General features: G+C 40.0%; 1 protein-coding gene across 1 annotated transcript in view; it reads left to right on the top strand.

Moving 5' to 3' along the window:
* Window positions 1-22,468, top strand: part of LOC140234768 (TBC1 domain family member 19-like) — a 220,937-nt gene that overhangs the window by 172,755 nt on the left and 25,714 nt on the right. The window contains 1 exon segment of the mRNA XM_072314804.1: window positions 21,009-21,083. Within this exon segment, the coding sequence (XP_072170905.1) occupies window positions 21,009-21,083 (75 nt within the window).

Raw genomic sequence — 22,468 nt, 5'->3', positions numbered from 1 at the left:
CTATGGGAAATGCATATAGTAGCAAAATCAGCCAGTCCTTAATGGGTTGATTTCACGACTTTCGCGAGAGCCAAGATTCGTGAATTAAAATGCATGCATTATCTTGTCTACACATATGCATTGAATGTTAGAGGCAACTCGCAAAAATTTCATGCTGCGAAAAATGCTGTCAGCTCCCATTCGCGAAAATTTCATGCCACAAAAATATCATGTTTTACAGTAATCATTTCCTGAATACGTAGGGTAAGCAAAAACTATTCCATGTATTAGGAGGCTTGAACACACTGCTTTATTGTAGAAAGAGGTGAGTATTGTGTCTTTAAAGTTCAGTTGTCAGGACTATAAGCCAGTTCGGGGTTAGCTCATGGGCACATCGGTACAAATGACCTTTCTTCTTTCTCTGTTGATTAGGCACTCCACGAGTTTTCAAGCGAGAGAAGGTATTTCAGCTTACCCGACATAACAATTTATGGAATTCATCAGTCATGTTCAAAGAAAGAATGAACTTGCGTAGACCAGGTGACCAGAATGATCCATCAATTAGCACTTTGGAAAGCATCCATTTCATTATTTCGCATTGAATGTATTAACAATCTTTTTCTATTGATATTGTCAAATACCGCATTTGCTGTCAGGTGGATGTGCTAGCAAGCACCACTCATAATGATCACTTGAATAATCATTACATCACAGATGCTTATCTCAGTGAATAAAAAACCAACATGCTCTGCCGGTACTGATGACCTTTTTCTGCTCATGCTCAAAGTGGAACCCCGAACTGGCTTATTTTTCTTACATGGGTAAATCTAAGAAGAGAAGTCCCAATCAAGGAAGTGAAGTATAGTAGTCTCCACTTAATCGGGTAGTGTCGGGCAAAGCATTTCATACCTGATAAAGCAGAGTACTTGATTACCCGGAGAGTGTGTTTTATTCGCATCACAGCTACCACACACTAATACGCACCTACCTGTAATACCAGGGAGATGGACAGATATTTTTTTTTCCACCGCCCTGGTACTACTATACAGCATGTAATGTCGCTACAGCTTGTTGAAAGTTGCACAACAGCCTTTGCAGAAACACCAAGTTCTGTTGCTATGGTTTCAAGTAAAACGATATACAAACCCAACAAAGTTATTATGTTTGAATACAGCACCCTGTTGACGACCAACTGCAAAGGATAATTGGTAATCCATGCCAAGGCCCTGCTTGCATGAGTGCAGACTTGGCAGTCATGACTATTCAATGTACAATGTGCTTCGAACAGGTCACATTATCATGTCATTATAAATCACAAACACTGAAATCTTTACTGTATGCTACTTGTATGGTTGTGCAGTTATGTGGGTCCCTTTGAAAAGATAAAGAGATAAACTGGTAATTTTTTTTTTCTTCGTCCATTTTGAAGAAAGGTTTGAGTCTTAGTTGGGCCAGTTTGATATTCTTTCTTTTTTCTTTTCTTTTTTTCTCAAGAGCTTGCTGGACAAATGTAGTAATTAGTGTGTCAATGTGTATAGTTTTGGGAAGCATGCGTAGAGCTGGAGCAAGGGTTTGTACATGGCATGCTTAAATGCATCGGCTTGTACACTGTAGTGATTCAACGAATCAATCGTATGTGGCACATTGAAGTTAAAACCTAGACCTAAACACTAGCTTCTGTCAGCGCTGTACAGTTTCTTTAGAATTTATGATATTTAGACCCATTTTAACCCGTTGGAGGACGTACTGATTTTGCTACGTCACACATTTCCCACAGACGCTTGCCGGAGTATACTTGGAACTCGTCCTCAACAGGTTGAAGACTTTCTGTGGAAAACTGTGAGAATAAGTGAAGTTTGTTTGGAAAATGTCTACCCATTTAATAACTAAAGTTCCTATCCAATTATCTGGCATATATGACATGTATCGGAACCATTTTTCCAGTTTTGTACATTGATGTAGAGGAGTAACCGAACAGGGACACCTGATGATGTGGAGACTACTGTATTACAACTTTTGAAATCACTATAAGATCAAATAAATGGTTTGATAGACATGTAAAGAGCTGTGAAAGGAATCAAATATGATGTGAATCAATACTTTTTGCTTAAAATAATTTGTTAAAAGTAAACGTACAGGAAAAGGTCAGATACTAGTATACAGAAAACTATTTTTACAATACTTTCCTGCACTTGTTTATTTCTGGATCAAGTTGATCCCATTGTAGTTACTTTTCTCTCTCCCTCTTTCTCTCTCTCTCTCTCACTCTCTCTCTCTGTCTATTCATCTCACAGTCTTGCATGAATGAAGTCGGTGTAGCTTACAAAAAGCCTTCAATCATTCTAAGATCCATTTTCAGTGGGAAAACAATATATAAAGTGAAAACAAAAAGCATACACACCAAAAAAAAAAAAAAAAAATCAAGCAAAAAAATTCCAAGGGTATAACGATGAGCTACTTGCGTTACCAGAAGATGATAGATCATAGCTCAGTGCTCTGAGAGGCAGTGGAAGGGGCCATTTTGTCATAGGCTTGTGATAAAATCAACCACCACTGACTGAAGTGATGATAGCCATCATGGTCACATGCTATCTTCATTCATCTTGAGGAGACAAATAGTGTTTGCGTTTAAGAGCATTGTTGCTTCCCCCCCCCCAAATTTCACTTTTCCTACGCCCCTTCTAGGCAGTCTTGAGTGCTATTCATTCATTTCCATTCCTCATTTCTGTTTTTGCCCAGTCTATTAGTATTTTGGTTTATTTTTGGTGCTTTTTACATTCTCCTTTTGTAACAGTCAAAGAATTGGGTATTTCGTGAAGGGCATAATTGTGGGGTTTTTTTTTTCAGGCAAGGAAGGAAAAAGAAGAAATAACTGATTAGGAAAAAGCTTCCCATATTGTCTCTTCGTTCATCATTTACAATCCCTTTCTTTTCACAGTGACATGCTATCGACTACTTTTCCCCTTCTTCCCATCACTTCTTTTCCCTCTGCATTCTTCAATTTCTTGTAGTTCTACATTAAACAGTTTTCCCCTATACCCCTCCCCCCCCCCCTAAAAAAAAGAAATGAAGTTTTGCATTTCCTCCAGAATAGTTCAGCTCAAGTCCGGCTACGAGCTTTCCTGCCTTCTGTCGCACCACTTGTACTAATCTTGAGCATTAGGATAATTTCCTTCTCCCGAGTCGTCTGTCCGCTATCTCCGGACGACATCTTCGCCGTGGAAACCGAATCCCTCGCATCTGCTGACATACCTTACTGCTTGAATCTAAAGTGAAATATGAGGCTTGCCTTTCCTCCAGAAGAATAGAATGGCAGTGGATGGTGAGAGAGAGAAATTAGAACTTGACTGTTTTTGCAGCAATTTATTGCAAAACAGGAATTGTTTATCTTTCCCAAATTAAGAGGGGGGGGGGGGTGTGGATTAACAGGAAGGAGAAGGTATCGTGTGGATGCTGTGCTGCGGTTTTACACGGAAATTTGCTGAGTTAATTTTAAACTTGTTTTGCTGTCTCCCTGTCCGACTTGCACTACCAAACATCTCCGATTGTTTCGTCTTTCGTAGCTAAATAAAGAGCCAAACAAACACGCACACACACACACACACACAAACACACACACAAACAAACATATCAGTTTATGTAAGTGACTGTTATGGGTGTATACAAAATGCTTTTCTTGCACATATCTTTGTCATGTTCTAAGTGAATACTTGTATATCTTCCCTTTTTTCCTCTATCTTGAAGAGCTGCTATCTGTATGCTATTTTTTTTTTTATACCTCTGCATGGAGTGTCGTAGGAGGCAATGTGTTTTCGGATTTTCCGGCCATCCATTGTTCCTTCCATCCCTAATTGATTTTTCCGACCTTTCCTGCAATAGCTGCGATGTCTTCATTTAATGCAAGGCATCAGGGGGTGTGGTTTGTGAGTGTGTTTCATCTCCGATTTGTTGTCTTCTCTCAAGTAAGTCGGAGACCGTTCTGACTCACGGTAGACGCCCCGTGCAACCTGCCGACCTTTGCTGTTGGTGTCAGGAGAAACTCCAGAGTCTGCGAGGAACATAGCATCGTGTGGCATAGTGAGCATCTGCTGGATGCCTCACTAGTGAATATTAGATTCACTTGGAATGACTTTCTTGCTGCCTCCGCCAAGTAGGTTGTGTTTTTGCCAGTGTTGGTTTGTTCGTTTGTTTGCTTGTCTGTTTGCAAAATAACTCAAAAAGTTGTGAACGGATTTCAATGAAACTTACAGGAAAAGTCGATAATGACACAAGAAACAGATTGTCAAATTTTGGTAGTAATCTTCTTCACAGAAAAAAAAAAACACATAAAAATAATAAAATACACTACAGTCAATACACCAAAAGTGCAGTGATTCCTAGAGATGAAAAAGCTTTTCACAAATGCACAGACTGGATACACACACAATGGCTGATGTCACATGCTGAAAAGACTTCTTGAAGTTTTGCCAGCGTGACTGCAAACTTCCCATAAACCTCACGAGAAACCTCTCATGAAACTTCCCGCTGAAGCTAGGGAAAATTCCTGAAACCTGCAAACCTCGAAATTTGTGCAGCCTCATGATCAATGCACTCAGCTGAAACTTCATGGAGTTTATCACTTAACCAGTCCAATTCCTGTCTGCAGCATGTGCTTTCTTCTTTGTTGCACATGCCCACCAATTATCCAAACTTCACAAACTTATAGAGAACTGTTATGTCAAGAAATTTGGCCACCAGTGTAAACAGACAGGCAGTCTTCTTAAAGAGCTCTTGAATTTAAACTTGTTAAAAGTTTTGCCAATGGTGTGACCATGGTTATTGACTCTCAAGAGCCATTGCTTCTCATTATCAAGATCTCTTTCATGACTCCCCATATACAGTTTATACTTGGTGGGCTTGGTGGGCAACATGTGATGGTATCCGCATATTTCATCAAGAAATCTATTTGCCACACACCTGCTCAAAATATGTCAAGGACAGTTTGTTCTTGTACAATGTATGTCGTCCAAAGCAGATAAAGCCAAATACTCTGTTTTAATCACACACACAAAAAAAAATAGTGTTTATGATCAGTTTGTTTGAAAAAGTATGCAACAAGGACTACGCTCTGTGGTTATGTTATTAAATTCTATCAAACTGTGAGCATGCAGGATTTTGTTGTAAGACTGTAGAGGGAGGAACAGGCCACTCGTCTCTACAGCTGAGTTTGTTGTAAATAATTTTCCAAACTCTAATGCACATTTCAACTGCACATATGATATTCATTGCTTTTGTTGAACTTTGTAATTTTCTCTACACCCACATCTAAACCCTGATTTAGAGCAAAGAAGAAAGAGAAAATTAAACTATTTGTGTGAAATCTAATCTCATGTAGTACAATATGTAGCTGCGATGAAAATTGAATTTTGCGAGAGTATCGCTGTGCCGGGTACGCTAATAAAATGTGCGATTTCTGCTTGGTAATCTTCTACCAGTTGGCGCATGGTAAATTCACAATCAGACCGCGATGAAGGTTTGGTAGTTGGTGACAGGGGAAAGCGTACAAAAAAAAAAAAAAGCAGCGTCATCTTCTTCTTGGCAGGCTAAACAAGCGGCTCAAAAATGCAGAATTTAAATTGAGATATTAACCCCCTGTGCTTTCCTGTCTTCCACTTTACCTGATGCTCATCTAGAGCCATTTTTGTCCTACCAAGAAAATCTTTTAATGCCATTCTAATTGGATACCAGTAAAGGCAAAGGAGATATACGTGTGTATACTGCTAGTTATTTAATTCTCATGGTGTACAATTCATACTCTGCTCCTTTATACCAATGTCTCTCTTTTTTCTCCTGCCCCTGTCCCAATCTCTCTCTCTCTTACTACTTATCTATACTTTGCATTCCAGATAACCTGCTCTATATTCTCACTGCTGAAAAGAGTGCATACCTAATTTACAGCAGCAATGGCATTAAATTCTATGATGCACTGCAAATTTGTATTGAAATGTTGGTGAATCTGTTAAGTCATTGTGAAACTGTTATCATAATTATATTAAGTCCATGTTTGGACTGCTACAGCAACGCCGACTTGCAAACTAGCAGTCAGTTCACCCTGCAGGGGGGTAAAGTTTCTAAACATCACAGTCTGTAAATCCCACTACCATCGTATGTACATGGTTGTCTTATTATTGGCTGTGATAAGGTTAACGACCAATAGGTTCGCCTTTTCATGCAGACGGTCATAGTAGGGTGTGTTGAAAGGTGACACAACATTGTTTTGCTCAATTTCCCCAGTCTTATTTTCTCCAGTGACTTAAGGTTAGGGTTAAGGTTGTGGTAGGGTTTTAGGTGTTAGTTTGATGTGAGGATTAGGATTAGGGTTATGTTTGTGGGTAGAATTTGTGTTTGGCTCAACATGCAGATATTTAATTCATGGGAGCAATTGTCGTAGGAGCAAATGTCATGGAACCTTGGTGAAGACCTTTTTGTAGTTTGGATTTTTTTTTTTTTTTAGTTTAATGGTCATAAGCTGATGATTGACACTTTTTCTTGCCTGTTGTGATGTCTTGATTTATTCCTCATGTAGTGGCAGGTGTAGCAGAACATCAGCCTGTGCAACAGGCGGCATTGATATGCATACTGCGTTTGAACCGATCTCCCGGAGTAGCACTCGTTGCGCGCTGTCGGTATGAAGTTAGCCATGGTTCATTGTCCTCGGTAATTATTAATGAATGCAATGAAATGTGAATCGTCAATGCTTTGCCAGCATCTGTTTCTCTTGCCACTGTGAATCGAATGTGCGATTGCAATTCAATGGCCCACCAGCCTTAAGTACAGGTGTGAATTACTTTGCCAGCATTCTCAGAATCGTAAATGCAGTTCCACTGTCTCGCCGTGAGATGATTGATTGTTCCCCCACGCCATCTCCTTTTGTGACAACTTGTACTTTTCTCCGCTGAAATGTGATACTTGACAACATAAAACGAATGAAAGTGAAACTGATCTTCAATCTATCACGTGGTTTTGATAAAAAGGTAGGACTGTGAATGTGGTTACTTTACACTCTTGTGATGCTTATTAAAACCCACCAATTGAGGAGGTGTAGCAGAAGTAGCGTATACCTGTATTTTGCCACAAAGGTGTCCATTTTCTCCCCTGCAAATGCAGTATGACAAAATGCATACACTCATGACAACCATTTTTCTCCCCTGTACATTCTCTCGCAGAGTGTGCTTTAGATCTGTCACGCACATTCGCTGGCACACTTCTCCAGAAGTCTCCAGAAATTCGTAGAGCAGCTTATCAAAGCGTTTGGTGATTACAGCATGTAGCGACAACATAATATGCATTCCTTTGCGAACAACTTGAACAAATGTGAACACCCTGCTAGGCAGGATGAAAAGACACAATAGCCTATTCAGATGTCACCTCCCTTCAACAACTCGGTTTACTGATGTTGTTGGGTTTGTTTTTTCAGTCACAAATTAAAAAGTTTTCAGTACTGTGCATTCAATGTTCACACATACTTCACAGGCTTAGAATTTTTCTGGATTTCAAGCTCCACTAAATCAATGTGATTAAAGGAGATGGCTAGTAACTGATCAGTGGGAATCAGTGGGAATGCTGGGGGTGATTTTCCAATCCTTGTGAGATTCATTTAAGAGTACATCATATATCTGTTGTGTGAAAATTATTTGCTTCAGAATGGTCTCATATTCAAGTAATGTGCAGTTCAATGTTTCCAGGTTAGCATGGATTATAGATCGTTAAAGGCCTGTTAACGATCACCCCGTCACTTTACAGGCATGCTAACCTGGAAACATTGAACTGCACATTACTTGAATATGAGACCATTCTGAAGCAAGTAATTTTCACACAACAATAGATATATAATGTACTCTTAAATGAATCCCGCAAGGATTGGAAAATCATCCCCCAGCATTCCCACTGACTCCCACTGATCAGTTACTAGCCATCCCCTTTAAGGGACAGATGAATAATTGTCAGAGATATCAAAATGTGGGTACAGGAATACTCCAGTTTGGAAAGTTATAAAAGGACCAAAGTTCCCCGACATTGACCCTCACATGAACATTAATTACCCGAAAGTTTCCACTTTAACAACTACCACACACAGTTGATGATGCATGCATTGTGCCTTGGGGACCCTACCCTACCCAACCACCCCCTCCCCCTTGCATTCTTTTTTAAATATTTTCCCCCTTTCAGTCTGTTTTCGGTCACTGCATGATTGATAACGAAAGCCTCCTCTCGGGAGGAATCCCCAGATGAAGGCATCTGCTATGATCCATCTCGTCTGAAACTTGTTATAACCGTTTGCTATTTTCAGCCGGCTCCAACCCTGCCCCCACCTCATTTGATTAGAAAAGAAAAAAAAAAGTAGAATGAAAACGATTAAAACTTGGGTTCTAGGTATTCCTCTGTAAGTATGTGTGAAAGAAAAAGAGAGATGTTGGGTAGCTGTGAATCCAATCGGGTGAATGACCTGCAGTGTCAGCGTGCAAACATACTTTCAATTTCTTCCCACCTTCCTCCTCCTCCACATCCTCCTCCTCCTCCTATTTCTCCTCCTCCTCTCTCTTCTTTTCTTCTCCCTCTCCCTCCACCCCATCCCAAGTGGCAAAATCTCCTTCCTCGACTCTGACTAGGTGGAAGAATCATGAATATTCATGCGGATACGAGAGGAAATGGCTTTGCTGGTGTGGTACATATGGAGTTCCGTCCTTGCCCCCAGAGCCGCCTCCACTGGTCACATTTTCAGTTCGCCGATCGCTTGATAGCCCGCAGTGTCCCTTACCCCGGAAACCGGGCAGTGCTAATGTGAAGGAGAGTTACACGATCCCCATCTCCCTTACTGACAGCCAGTGGATTCTTACTTACCATCAATGTCAGCTCCGCTAAGTTTCGCCACTCGTGCGTCTCGAGTGAACCGGAAAGAATGCCGTGAATTACTGCACCTTGTGCGCTCACGACAGACTTTTCTGAGAGTCGCCGAGACAAGGAGCCGTGCTATAATGTGCACTTTTTTGCGGGTCAGTCACGAGAGGGCGTATTTCAGGATGTATCATGAGATTCCATGCAAACGTCTTCACTGTGTATATAGGCTACATACGACGATCTTGTCTTTTTTTCAAAGCGGTATTATAAAGCATGTAAATTCATTGAAGTTGAGAGATGTATTCTGAACATGGCTTTTTGAATTATGCAGTCATGTCATTGTCAATTTTGCAGCTCTTTTAAATCTGGATGTAATGATGCAAAGACATGCCCCCCCCCCCCCACACACACACACACACACCACAACCACCACCACCACCACCTGGTAGGAGAATACAGTCAACTTCAAACTGGCAAAGGTTGCAGTCTATGGTTAATGGGTGTCATAACAGAATGATGTGAAGCAAAGTCAAACAAATTTGAATGAATTGACGGCAAATGGAAGATCAAAGTGTTTGTATGGGATGTGCAGTACCTCTGATAACGTTCCGTGAGGATGCAAAATGAGATGTTCTGTGTCGCAGAGCGACAGATGGTAGTACGAATCATGCAAATCTTCATAAAGTGTATCAAAATCTGCACTCTAAAGAATAGGATTTCTTGCTTATCGTACCTGTTCCACAATAAGTGGCTATCATTTTTATGGTGCACTGCACTGTTAAAGTGCTTACATGTAAATTTGTGTATTCTTAAAATAGCTTGTTCTTTACAAGGGAGGTATGGAAAAAAAGGGAAGAAAAACTGCAATGATTGTCAGTGGTACAGGATCAAGAAAACACTTAAGCTTGTTTGATTCTATTGCATCATTTCTGTACTGCTTGCCCACCCCCACTCAATGAGTGTAATAGTTATTTACTTGTTATTACCATTCTTCATTAGCATTATAGCTTATCTCAATTTTTTACACAAAAAGAGACTGCAAGAACTGAGCTGCCAAGTCTCCCTGATTCTGCAGGAGTCTCCCATAAAATGTCAAAATGTGTTCATGTCTGAATAACAGAATATTAAAATCTTCCTGATTTAGGAATTACTTTTGCCCATTAAAATGCATGTACATGTAACACACAGATATCTCCCTGATAGCTGTGAGGAATCTCCCTTATTTGGATGTGGGAATGTTGGCAGACTTGCAAGGATTACATAAAGATACAAAAATCTGTTAGGACAATGTCCTACGTTTTTTTCACTGGCTTTAATATCAGTAACGTCCCCTTTCCTCTTCCATTTCTCTCTCTTTCTCTCTCTCTCTCTCTCTCTCTCTCTTGCTCTCTTTCTCCTTTCGGTTATTTTAGTGCTTACTCCTTTCCTTGTTTGTCTTAGGGCCTAGAATGGAAGTAAGGGAGTGGTTTGTTTGAAATGTGCTATAAAAAGTTGACTTCATGACCGATGCAAAAACAAACTTGAGAAGGTGTAACCATGGGAACACCAATGATGTAACCGTTGGAATACTTATTTTTCATCCATTGGAGGTGATGTCAAAAGAAGCACATCTACTGTTATTTTCAAAGCATTTACCGGTATCCCCCCTTTTTTGGGAGGGGGGATAACACATTTTTGAAGAAGAATTTACCCAGTTCGTATTATGAATTCAGTGAATGCGGAAAAAAATTGACGAATACATCAGTAAAGCTTGAGGAAAGTTGTCCATTCATGCCATCACCGAGTCCACGTAGTATTTTGGATGAATTGCCCTTTTAGATAAATCAGCAAGATGCCTACAAGTATGAGAGGACTTTGAAAAATCAGATATGGTCTGAATATTGAACGGGCTATTTTATTGTGCTTTGCTTTGCGGTGAATGATTGTATTTTCAGAGTGTGTACTTTCACCAATGAATGACCTGTTGCTCGTTGGGAGCAAGTGGATTTCCCCTGCTGAGGAGGCCGTTGGGAAATGAAAGAGAGAGAGAGTTCAGGGAGAGTTAGCCATTTCACTCTCTGCATGGGGAGTGGGGGGGGGGGGGAAGGGGGTAGGGGTAGGGGGAGAATGAACCCCCCCGGAAGCCTCTGTGTATTTGCTTCGCTGTACGCCGTATGTTGTGACAGGATGCGGTAGATAGTGTGTTTTGACAAGGCTGCCCTCGCTTGTGTGTGTATGTTGTGACAAGGTGCTCACTTACTGGATGTGACACCTTATAGACTACCTCTCTCCCTCTCTGTCTATTTTTGATTCTCTTTCTAACTCTTTCTTCTCTCTTTTTCACTTTAGCTTGAAATGCATCAAATCTGCACATTGTGTATACATTTCTGGGATTCTTGTTTCAAATGAGAACCCTAAAGTCCTATCCCCTCACCTCCACTCCGCTGTTTGTGTATTTTTATTTTTTCCTTCGTCACCATGGGATGGGCATTTCCTTTCTTGAAGAGTCGAAAGCAAAAAAGACAAGAAAAAGACAAATCTGTTGCAAGTGTGAAGATCGCCCTGGCGGTGTAAGTCAGACTGTCTCGGCGATGACAACCTGTCGACGTGGAGAAGGAATTATATGACAATAAACACGGCCATGATTTTTAATCAGGAGGGTGTCAGCCGTGTTTACGGACGGGACCATTCAAGCAAGGATATGATTTATATTTGCTGGAGACCGCAAAGGATGCGTTCACGCAGCAGGAGACTCGACTTTTGGCGGGGACTTTGCTTCGCAGAGATTAAACTTTCACTGTCACTGGCAACGCCCCCAGCGGACGGAGGAAAGTTTGCCGAATTGAAATCCAAGTTTAACGATAGGCAGTGTCATTCTCAGAATGAAAGAGACTCCACAGAACATTCTGAAGTACTTGTTTACAGTGAACAGGTCTAACTTTAATGTCAGTATTTCTAAGACTGATATCATATGATGTTACTTTGAAGTTGGAGCATAAAATACCAGACTTTACGATACACTGGAAGAATTTATCACCAATATGTGTGTGTATGTTTGGGGTACCATTACTAAATGGCACGCCTATCACCTTCCCTTATAAAAAAGGCAGATTTTTTGGAGATTTGCAATTTTATGACCCCGCATACATTATTGACTCTCTCATCCACTCTTTGACATTTATGCCAAAGGAGATTTATGTCTCATGACTCTGAAGAGACGTCGTAAATACGGTGTCTGCTAACACATCTGTCTTTCGTGTCTGTGTATATTCGTATATTCATCTTTCATTATCCACCCTTTTCTCGTACAAGTCTACCTCCCTGCCTCCTTGTCCCCTTCCCCCCCCCCCCACATCTGTGCTTTTTCTCTTTGTTAACTAGTCTATCTATTGAGAAGCAGAAGGAGGCATCTTTATCGAATGATGAATTCCCTGCTCGAGTGTCAAGATAAGAAATAGTGCACTCCGTACCTGTTTTATCTTATGAGTACTCTCTCCACTAAGATGAGTTCCATATCTTCTTTAGATAACCCGCAACAGGAAATTTTCGTGAACGATAGAACAGAACTTGAATTTACTAATCAAGGGCCTGTTGTGTGTGTGTGTGTGTGTGTGTGTGTGTGTGTGTTTGTGATTTCACAGTGTTCTTGTTTCCCTCAACAATTTGGACATTCTCAATTAACCCTTTACATACCCTAGCAGTTAGCTTTTTATACTTGACAAACTTTTTTCACCAACATTCAGAACTTAATCCAAGCTTGACATAGTTATAGAGAAGTAAGCTTAGTCAGGTGTAGCAGTGTGCCTCAGTCCAAGAGAGAGACCATGATGGTGACAACATAAAGGATTAGGGAGTTTAGGTTTTACCCATATTCATTGACTGTGGTCACACTGGCAGAAGTTTACAAAGATTAAGATTTCAAAGTTTTGCCATTGTGACTGCAAACTTCCTGTGAAACTTACTGCAAAACTTCTCATGAAACTTCCCACTCAAATTAGGGATATTTCACCCATCCTCGCCAAATTTCATGATTTTTTGCCGGTGCGAACGCTAGAAACTAAGACTTCGCGAAGTTTGTCACGTGATAAGTCCACCACCTGTTTGTGGGCGGTGCCTCCGAAGCACGCAGTCATTGTGATGAAGAGGTGTGCATTGTTACATCGCAATTACTAGCCATCAGATGGCATGCTCTTTCTCATTCCTTGTGCACGCACACTAATGACCCAATATGGATCGAGAAGTTTGGCTGCCAATGTGAACGGACGACAAAAGATCGTAAAGACTTTGCGATCTAAAACCTCTTGATCTTTTGATGATGTGACCACAGCTAATGAGTTTCCAGACATCTGCTAATCTGCAAAGAATTTCACTTTAGGGTGCTTGCCATTCGATGAACACAGCAAAGTAAGGATGAATGACCCAGCAATTCCCAGAAATCACATTTCTTTGGTTTGATGCTATGAATTTGAACTATCATTTTATTCTTCATGGTTATTGTCTCTTCATGTAGATTAAATGAAATGTTTTTCATTTGAGCTGTTTGTTGTTAATGTGATCATGTGTAGAATTTCTCAAAGCCCATTTTATTGCTGATTTCCATTTATTTATTCTAAAGAAATACATTTTAAGAGAATAAAGTCTTTCTTTCTCTCTCAAGTTAACAAAGTTTTGTAAACTTTTTTAAAGATTTTGTGCCAGTGTTATAAATTTAACCAGCTCCCATTTAATCTTTCCTAGGTCTCGGGATAAAATTCATTGTTGCCAATTTGATGAGGCAAAGATAAGGATATATGCAGTGAAATTTCCTTAGGAGTTGATGGATTAAACTCCCAAGCATAGTATCGTGAAATGTGGAGCTCACGGTGTCTCCATGTTGCTAGGTCCACTCAAGACTTTGTCATCAAAAGAAAATAACACATGGCAATATTTTGTAAGTTGCTGCCATGATGATGTGTTCCTCCACTTTACCATAGCTTGGTTCGTCCATTACTGTGGTATGGTGAATAAGACTCTTGAGTCTTAGCTCTTTTTTTTTTTTTTTGCATACTTTTGCACACCTGACTTAGCCAACGGCTTGCCAATTTTGCATATTTTGCTCAGACGCACATCCACACACAAACTGATCGATAAATCACAATATGCTACGGTATATTGAAAGCATGACACACAAACTTCCATTTCTCACACATGCAGCTTGCAGTGTGTGTTGACTGAAAAGCATTGTTCCATAGGGATTTTTTGAGTAAATTTTGATTTTCTGTAGAGGTTGTGTCTTCAGAAAGGTCATACTTCCCAGAACTGTTTATGAAAGTGTGAGTAATAATGAGCAAGAACACAATTTTGCAGTGTGTTTTGAGGTTTTTTTTTTTATATTAACCATTTGCCATAGCAAAAAATAACAATAACAATAACAATGAATAAATAACCATAGCTCTTCCATCATATTTATGTCACTGCAAAGCCTGCAACTTTTTCTACAACTTTGCTCACTGCATTTCCGGTATAAGCACTTCTATGAAAAGTTACATAGCTTTGAAAAGCAGAATGATTTCCCAAAGCACTCATGCATTGCAGTCTCAGAATTATGTGGCATGCAGGGTGTTTTATACCAGGTGTGGCATCCAAAGAGTTAAATTAGATTGTAGGTTTGCACCCAGTTTGGCAGGTACATCCTTAGATAAGATGTTATTTACTTACTATCTTCCTCATGTCATGGGGGCTTACGTGGCTATATCTGGCAGTGGCAGTGTAGTGATAAAAGCAGGGCTCACTAAGAGGGAAGAATAGCATGAGCACTTCCGAGACCGCTGTGGGTAAATAAAACCGCCCTGATTAATTGAAAGTGTCATGTGATATCATTGCATATTTGTTCAAACCTGTTATGTGTGAGTGTTTTGCTCATGTTTTGGCAGCATTCATAGATTGCAGTGGGAGGTAATAAAAAAACAACAACTAACTGTTATTTCATCTGTTCGTGCAGAGCTGCGCAATTGCATCATCCTTGTCCTTGTACATCCTGATAGGGAGAAACATTGGTCTACGCAAGTGGCGATGGCACCGTTTTATTTGCGTGGGAGATTTATGGGTTCATGTTGTGACATTCGAATCAACCAACTGACAAAGCATGATGAGTTGAGACATGTTTCACACCGAACCAGACTCTGGGGATGGTCATGCCGCCGCAGTTTTTGCTCTTTAGTGCCGCGTACGGGACTCCCTCCCTTCCTGCCAGACAAGTGAAGAGAAGTGCGTGGCTGGAAGGAAATGATGAATTGTTCAAGACTTCTGTAGAGAAGATTAATGGAGGGGTAGAGGCTCTCCTACGAATGTCACCGCGTTCAATTAAAACAAATTGAAATGTTTGTCGGAAAAAAAAAATGTCATTTGATTCCTTTTATTCTTTCATGGATGCACGGATGCAGGGGAGGAAATGGGAAAAAAGGAAATAATGAACCTGTTCATGAAGTGATCGGTGTGAGATCATCTTGTTTTGTTTCTCGTTCCGCAACTCTGAGAATTGATGGAGAACACCGACGATAGGGCAATTAGTGTGGGTGGGTGTAAGCATCCCGATGAAGATCTTACAAGAGTCTGTGATTACTCTATGAACACCAACCCTATATGCCAAGTAAACCGATAAACAACCCAGGACATCTCTTGCCCATCGTACTGCTTATCACATCCCCCCCACTCCTCCCTAACCCCCCCCCCCCCCCCGATACTCTGCGTTAGACTGTGTGTTAGTGTCTGTATGTCTATGTGCCTGTTGTCGGAAATGGTGGTTACTTTTTTTTGGGGGGGGGGGGGGGGTCCACGTCATCTTCACTGGACTCTCGAAAAAAGTGAGTACTACTTGATGCCTGCCCTCACCTGAGCAAACAAGAAGCCTCTAGTGAAAGTTGTCAGCTCTAGTGTATTCTCACACACACACCCACACACACACACACACACACACACATCCTCACTCACACAACACACACAGACATGTGCAAGCCTGAACGTATGCATACATGTATGTGCACATACGTAGCATTCACTATCACATACTCAACAACATGGGTTAATTTTTGAGTCTTCATTACCCTTATTTTCTCTATCTGAGTCCATCTATCCTTCTTTTGTGATCTTATTCTTAACTTCCCCATTTACTTATACTCTGCCCCTTGTTTAGAGTTACTGTTGTATTTATTTATCTATCTATCTGTCTATCTATCTATCTATCTGTCTATCTATCTATCTGTCTATCTATCTATCTGTCTATTTATCTATCTATCTATCTCTCTCTCTATTTATCTATTTATCTGTCTATCTATTTATCTATCTATCTATATTTCTATCTATCTATCTGTCTATCTATCTGTCTCTCTGTCTATCTATTTATCTATCTGTCTATCTCTCTATCTCTATCTATCTATCTATCTATCTATCTATCTATCTATCTATCTATCTATCAATCTGTCTACCTATCTATCTATCTATCTATCTATCAATCTGTCTACCTATCTATCTATCTATCTATCTATCTATCTATCTATCTGTCTGTCTATTATATCACATCTTTCATGTTCCTCCTCTCATTTTCTCCCTGTAAGCCTGAGCTCTCCGCGCCGCGCAGCAATATGCAACCTGCGTACCAGCCTCAATTTTCTTTTTCATCCACCCTCAACTCCTCTTCCACCCAATAGCGCCTCACTCCTCCCACCATCCCATCACTCTTTCCAACATCCACCCCCTCCTCCCATGAGCGTAAGCTCTCCGCCCAGGAAGAGTTCACCGGTGTTCAAGTGCTGGAACCTTTGTGCGTATCTTTCAAGAAATTGATGAGATTTAAATAGATGCGCCCCCTGTCCCAAATGTGACCCGGTTTGTGCGACAAGGTCGCATCTCGTCACGCCGTCATTAAGAGTCATCCTTGATTAAAACAATGTGAGAAGACTAGACTTGTGGCCTATTAGGAATTACTCTTTGCAAAATCCCGATTGTGCATGTTTTTCTCTCTTCATTTCTGTCTTGCTCTGAAGCAGACAAGCACCCACTTACTGCATGACGACCCCCTAGTGGCATTTTGCAGAGATCTGTGCTTAAGCCATTAAGTCGTTGCCCTCTATGTAGTAAAACTTTAACTGCCATTTGAAATCATTAGCTCATAGGATGAGTGGTACACAATAGGCCCGTTCACAAACAACGAAAATCGAAATTTCAATCGCGATCCAAATTTCGATTTTTTTTTCGACCGTTCATACACAGGGAAAAATCGCACTTCGCAGCAAGGAAAGAACGATCAGTGGCCAAACTGCGCATGCGCGAATCTTGCATGACCGAAGACTGACCCCGCCGCAGTCTCAATAGAGTTTCGCACGCGCTACGAACGATGGGATTAAAAATACCGATCTCCGAATCTCGATCGCGCTCACACACACGACGCTTGGCAAAATAATCGCGATTATTCTGAAAAATCGCACTAATAGTGCGAGTTGGATCGCGATAAGGATCGCGGTAATTAGTGAAATTTTTCTGTCCACACTGGAAAAAATTTCGAAATTTTGATCGCGATAAGAAAATCGATTTTTAAATCGCACTTTTTCCCTTGTGTGTGAACGGGCCTAATGGCATGTATGATTTGCTTCTTCTTTTTTTACACAGAACTGTTCAGCGGGAAATTGTTAATTTCTCTTCTGCAAGTGATATAGATTAGATATATTTTACTGGTATGTAGTACTTCAACTTACACTATCACACTAACGTACAATTCTGACATTTTTGTTTGTTTCCATTGTGAATAGATTTATAAAATTTGCACTTACTCTGTGTGTAAGATTTACCAAAACAACAACAAATGAACATGTTTTGTTGATAAGCAGTACCAGGAATATCAAACACATGGATTTATAGAGATAGTCCCTTGCGCAGTGCTATGCCAAATCTTGATGTCATATGTATAATGCTTTATCCAACTTTGGCTATGGCATCTGTTCACTTGTAATCCTCATGTTCGCTAACAGTGAATAATCATAAAGTTCAAAGTAGTGATAATGTGTGTGGGTGTGTGTGTGTGTGTGTATTCATAAAATACAGCAGAAACCACACTTTGCTCATATCTGTGCATTAAAGGGAGTTGGTTGTAAGATATTATGGTTTTTGTGGTTGAATCGATCTTTGTTCACTGCCCACCACAGTAAATTTGAAAAACCATGACTAGCGCAAGCCTGCTTGAGTAAAATTGCCCATCAGCAAATATGTGCATCGAAGCATACACTCATCGGTAATGGTCAACTCCAGTCTAGCATGATTCTTTGGCTGAGTGTATGTTTTGTATGAGCCAAGTGCAGTTATACACGATTGAGATGTACGTACTAGGCAAGTGATCCATCCAGGCAAACTTTCCGTCAGGTTTGGGCAGTCAGAAATTGATCGTAAATTATTTGTTATTCCCCACGAGCTCTGCGCAGATACCAACTCCCGTGTCCTACTAAGTGCGGACAAGCAAACCGAAATAGCCCACGTACATTATATTGATGACTGTCAGTCTTGAAGTTGAAGTTGGTAAACAGTCACGTGTACCAAAACTTGGAACTTTACTGACAGATACTGTAGCTAAAGTTAATCAGCTCCTTTAAAAACTGCCAGACACTCTACTACTCTGGAGAATCATTATCATAACAGGCACTAAGTCATATGAAATGCCTTTACTGCTTTGCATTTGAGAAATTAAATGATTAGTAATGAATGCCGTACCACAAGGACAATGAATCTTGCATATTAATTTGCTCCTCATTACCGGTCTTTGGGGAGCAGCTAAATTATGGCATGAATCATTACTATTGCTAATCACCACATTTTTGTCGCGATAAGGCTGGTGACTGAATAGGTTAATTATTCACAGGCCAAACGAGGGGCAATGTCTTACTTATCTCCCGAGCAAGGTCTCTGATCAAATGAATCATTCAGTGAGATCATTGATAGTGAATTGGAAACTTGCCACATTCTCTGCACTCTCACAGTCTTGTCACTTGCCTTATATCCCTCCCCCCCCCCCTTACCTCCTCAACCATTTGTGCATCGGAAGACTCCTATCCTCATTTAAAGTTGACTTTCGTAGATGATGTAAAAAAATATACTAAATAGAATCAGTAAAAGTTTTATAAAAGCCTGACCAAACTCAAGCAAGTATAGAATGTAGGGATATACTAGATGCCAAAATGGTTTCCAGAAACCTTTAATAGAATTGATCATTTTCAAATATGTAAATTAGTCATTGTCTCTCAAAAGTTTTCTATTAAAATTTTCTTCTCTTTCAGTGGATTGAAAAGGCAGAACATACTTATATTCCATATCATTCTATAGCTGTTATTATTTGGCAATCCTGACTTTTCAAAGGGGTATAGTTAGATATAGCTGTAGTCTTAATGCCGGGGGAAAAATGCCTGATTTGTTCCTGCTGAAATCAGTGAGAGAATTGTTTCACAATGATATCATGACCTCATCCAATATGCATATGAGAATTTGATTGCTTTCTATTTCTGAATACATGAGAAATCTTAAAATTCTATGTTTTTCTGTTGTTGTTGTGTTTTTTGTCAAAGTATAATGAAGCTTCCATTCTTTGTTCATTTTCTATCTGAGAAGATGGCTGGATAGCCCATATTCAGCATTGCTATTCACATTTAGCTCTACCCATCTTGCTAGAAAAGTGTATTACTCATTTTTCTCTTGAAGGAACCCAACACCTGGATATTTAATTTTCATTATGTCTGTACAAATGCTATCTTGAAAAAGACAGCAGTGAAATTGTCTTCTAATGATGTCATTCCATTTCAAAGAAATGGAGGATGGGATACAGACACAAGGGTTTTTCTCTAAGACTTTTCTTGACAGTTCTGGTTTCCAGACAATTTGACTTGGCCCAGGAGGAATTACTGGCCGCACATGGCAAGCAGATGAGTCGAATTGTCGTCACGTGGCAATCTTAAAACTCGGTTCCGACTCCTCCTGCATCTCTTCTGGGTTTCGTGGGTTGTAGGGCAAGTGTGTAAAAGCGCGAGGAGAGGAAGAATTCAAATCGCTGTCGTCGAGGATCTGTCGATGCACACTGTTTTGATTCAGTCTGTTGGTTCATGCATACACGCATTCAATGTGTCAGAATCACTACAAAATAGTGTTGTTGGAGAAAGAATGAGCTAGCATTTGTTATGTCATGAAGGGTTGAAAGGAAAGAGGGCCGAAAGAATTCCTTTTCCCTTCCCCTCCCTTTCCCATCCCCCCCCCCCCCCCCCATTCAAGCCAAAGTGCTTCTTTCCTTTTCTGTTAACCTTGTATCATCACCATTACTGTCCTTTTTGGGAAAGAGGTAAAAAAAATAAGGCATTACAGAGTATTTCATCTCATTTCTTGTTTCCTCATTCAATCCCAGCGGAGGACTACCTCTACTTAGTGGTCAGTGATCACATATCAGTCATCAACTTGTAGACCAGAGTCTCATTTTCGCCTTTTCGATGGCATGTAAACGTAGAGCCAATTTCTCTCCAACAAGCCGTTCCTGATCTGGTGCAAATCTCTCTATACATCTCCAGGGGGCATTTTATGAAGCATTTTGTCAGATATTTTTTTCCAACAAACTGTTAAAACCTACTGAAATCCTTGCATCTGATTGGCCTAATGCAAATTCATCCCAACAATTTTGTCGGACAAAATGCTTCATGAAATGCCCCCAGGTCTTTTATGGGGACACTGCAGTGCCCTTTTTCTGAACAGTTTGGATAATGCTGTAGTCAAAGATGTTGTGTGTGAGATGATAGTCTCATATTTGGGTTTCACTTGTTTTCTAGGGATAAGCCGCCTCAGAGAATAATTACCACATAAGAATGGATTTCTCCAGGGTATGTGGTTACCTGAGCTAAACAGCATGCTGGAAATTTCGAATTTGTGCCACAAATGGCCATAACTGAAGATGGTACTCTAATGATTTTCTGTGAAAAAAAAAGACTAGAAAAGCTCATACCTTTTGTAGGTGATGACTGTGTGATATATTGGCAAAAAATATTGCTATGGATCCTAGCAACCAAGTAACATAGAAACCAATAGAAGAGTCAGAGAATGAGAACTCCTGTTTGATTTTTTTTTTTCTGATCTAAATCTCTTTTCCTTATTTCTGTTCAATTTCTTCCCTTCCACAGGACAAGCTCTTGTATGATCAGCTCAAGCACTATGTCTTACAGCACGACCTTCTGATTGACAACCTGTACTATAAGGTAAGCCAGTCAGTGCCAAGAGACTACAAACTCACACACACACACACACACACACACACACACACACATACACACACACACCATCTTTGAGACAGGGACCACAAGGAGATATCTGTCCTTCTCCTGATAAAATGCTTCATCATTAAACTCCATTGGAGACGGCGAGTTTGGTACAGCATCATTCGTTGCCAGATTTTTCTTCCTTGGGTATTCATACTTTCTGTGCAGTGATGGATGTTAATGCATATCCTACCAAATAGTGAGATCTTCATCAAATTTGTACTGAATCTAATTCTAACGGGCAATGGGTTGATAAAGTAGCAACAGTCAGTCAATAACGGTACACGAGAGGACTGCCTACCAGCATCGTTACTGTAAGGTTTCACCTCACATGTACAGTTATACGCCGAATATTTTGCCAATTTTGCGAGTCGGGTGGCATTTGCAAATTTAAAAACACCAGAAAATATTAACTGTGATCCCGGCATGAGTGTGATGTGCACCCATACATTTCTCCATTCAAAATGATGATGATGATGATGATGATGATGATGATGATGATGATTATGAAGGAGGAGAAAATGAAGAACAACACGATCAAAAAGAACAAGAACATGAAGAATGACAACTAAGAAAGAGGTCAGTTTTATAGAAATTGAAGAACAATAGAATGTGAATGTGGAAAAAGATTACGAAAAGAGACAGAGCAGAAAGAGGAAGGAGGAAACAAATTGATAGAAGAAAGTAAGAATAACTGAAATGAATTTAAAGAGAAGAGATCAGGCTATTTAAAGGGATGGTACAGTATTGGTGGAGATGAAAATTGGGCTTTAACTTTTTTTGTGAGATACCAAGAAAACACTTATGACATAGTACAGAGCATACCATTTTAAGAGGAATTCAAAATTTATTTGATGAAAATCGGATTTGGAATAGCTGAAACATCCAAAAACAAAGTAAAACAAAATGATCGTAATAAAATATGGATCCCACACTTTATCAGGATCTCTCTGTTTTGGATATCTCAGCCATTTCAAAATCAATTTTCATCAAATAAATGTTGAAATCCTCATGGAATTACATGCTCTTTCATATTTCATAAGAGGTTTTTCACTATCTCACCAAAAAAATGATAAAAACCTGAAGTTAAGTCTCAACCAAAACTATACGATCCCTTTAAATTAAAGAAGAGAGTACTTTTTTAGATCAGGTTGAATACGAAAGGAAAGCCACATAAATTATTAAATAATAAGCAATGAAAGGCCGGCAGGAAATGAAAAATAAATAGATATATACCCTGTGGAGAAATAGCGAGTTGTTTGGTCATGATGTATGGTAGTTGTTGCCTACAATCTATGTCATGGTTGTGGATTCTGCTGAAATCT

The sequence above is a fragment of the Diadema setosum genome, chromosome 11 (assembly GCF_964275005.1).
Source record: "Diadema setosum chromosome 11, eeDiaSeto1, whole genome shotgun sequence".
In the NCBI taxonomy this organism is placed as follows: domain Eukaryota; kingdom Metazoa; phylum Echinodermata; class Echinoidea; order Diadematoida; family Diadematidae; genus Diadema; species Diadema setosum.
Note: the sequence above shows the minus strand (reverse complement) of the source record. Positions and strands in the feature narration are given on the sequence as shown.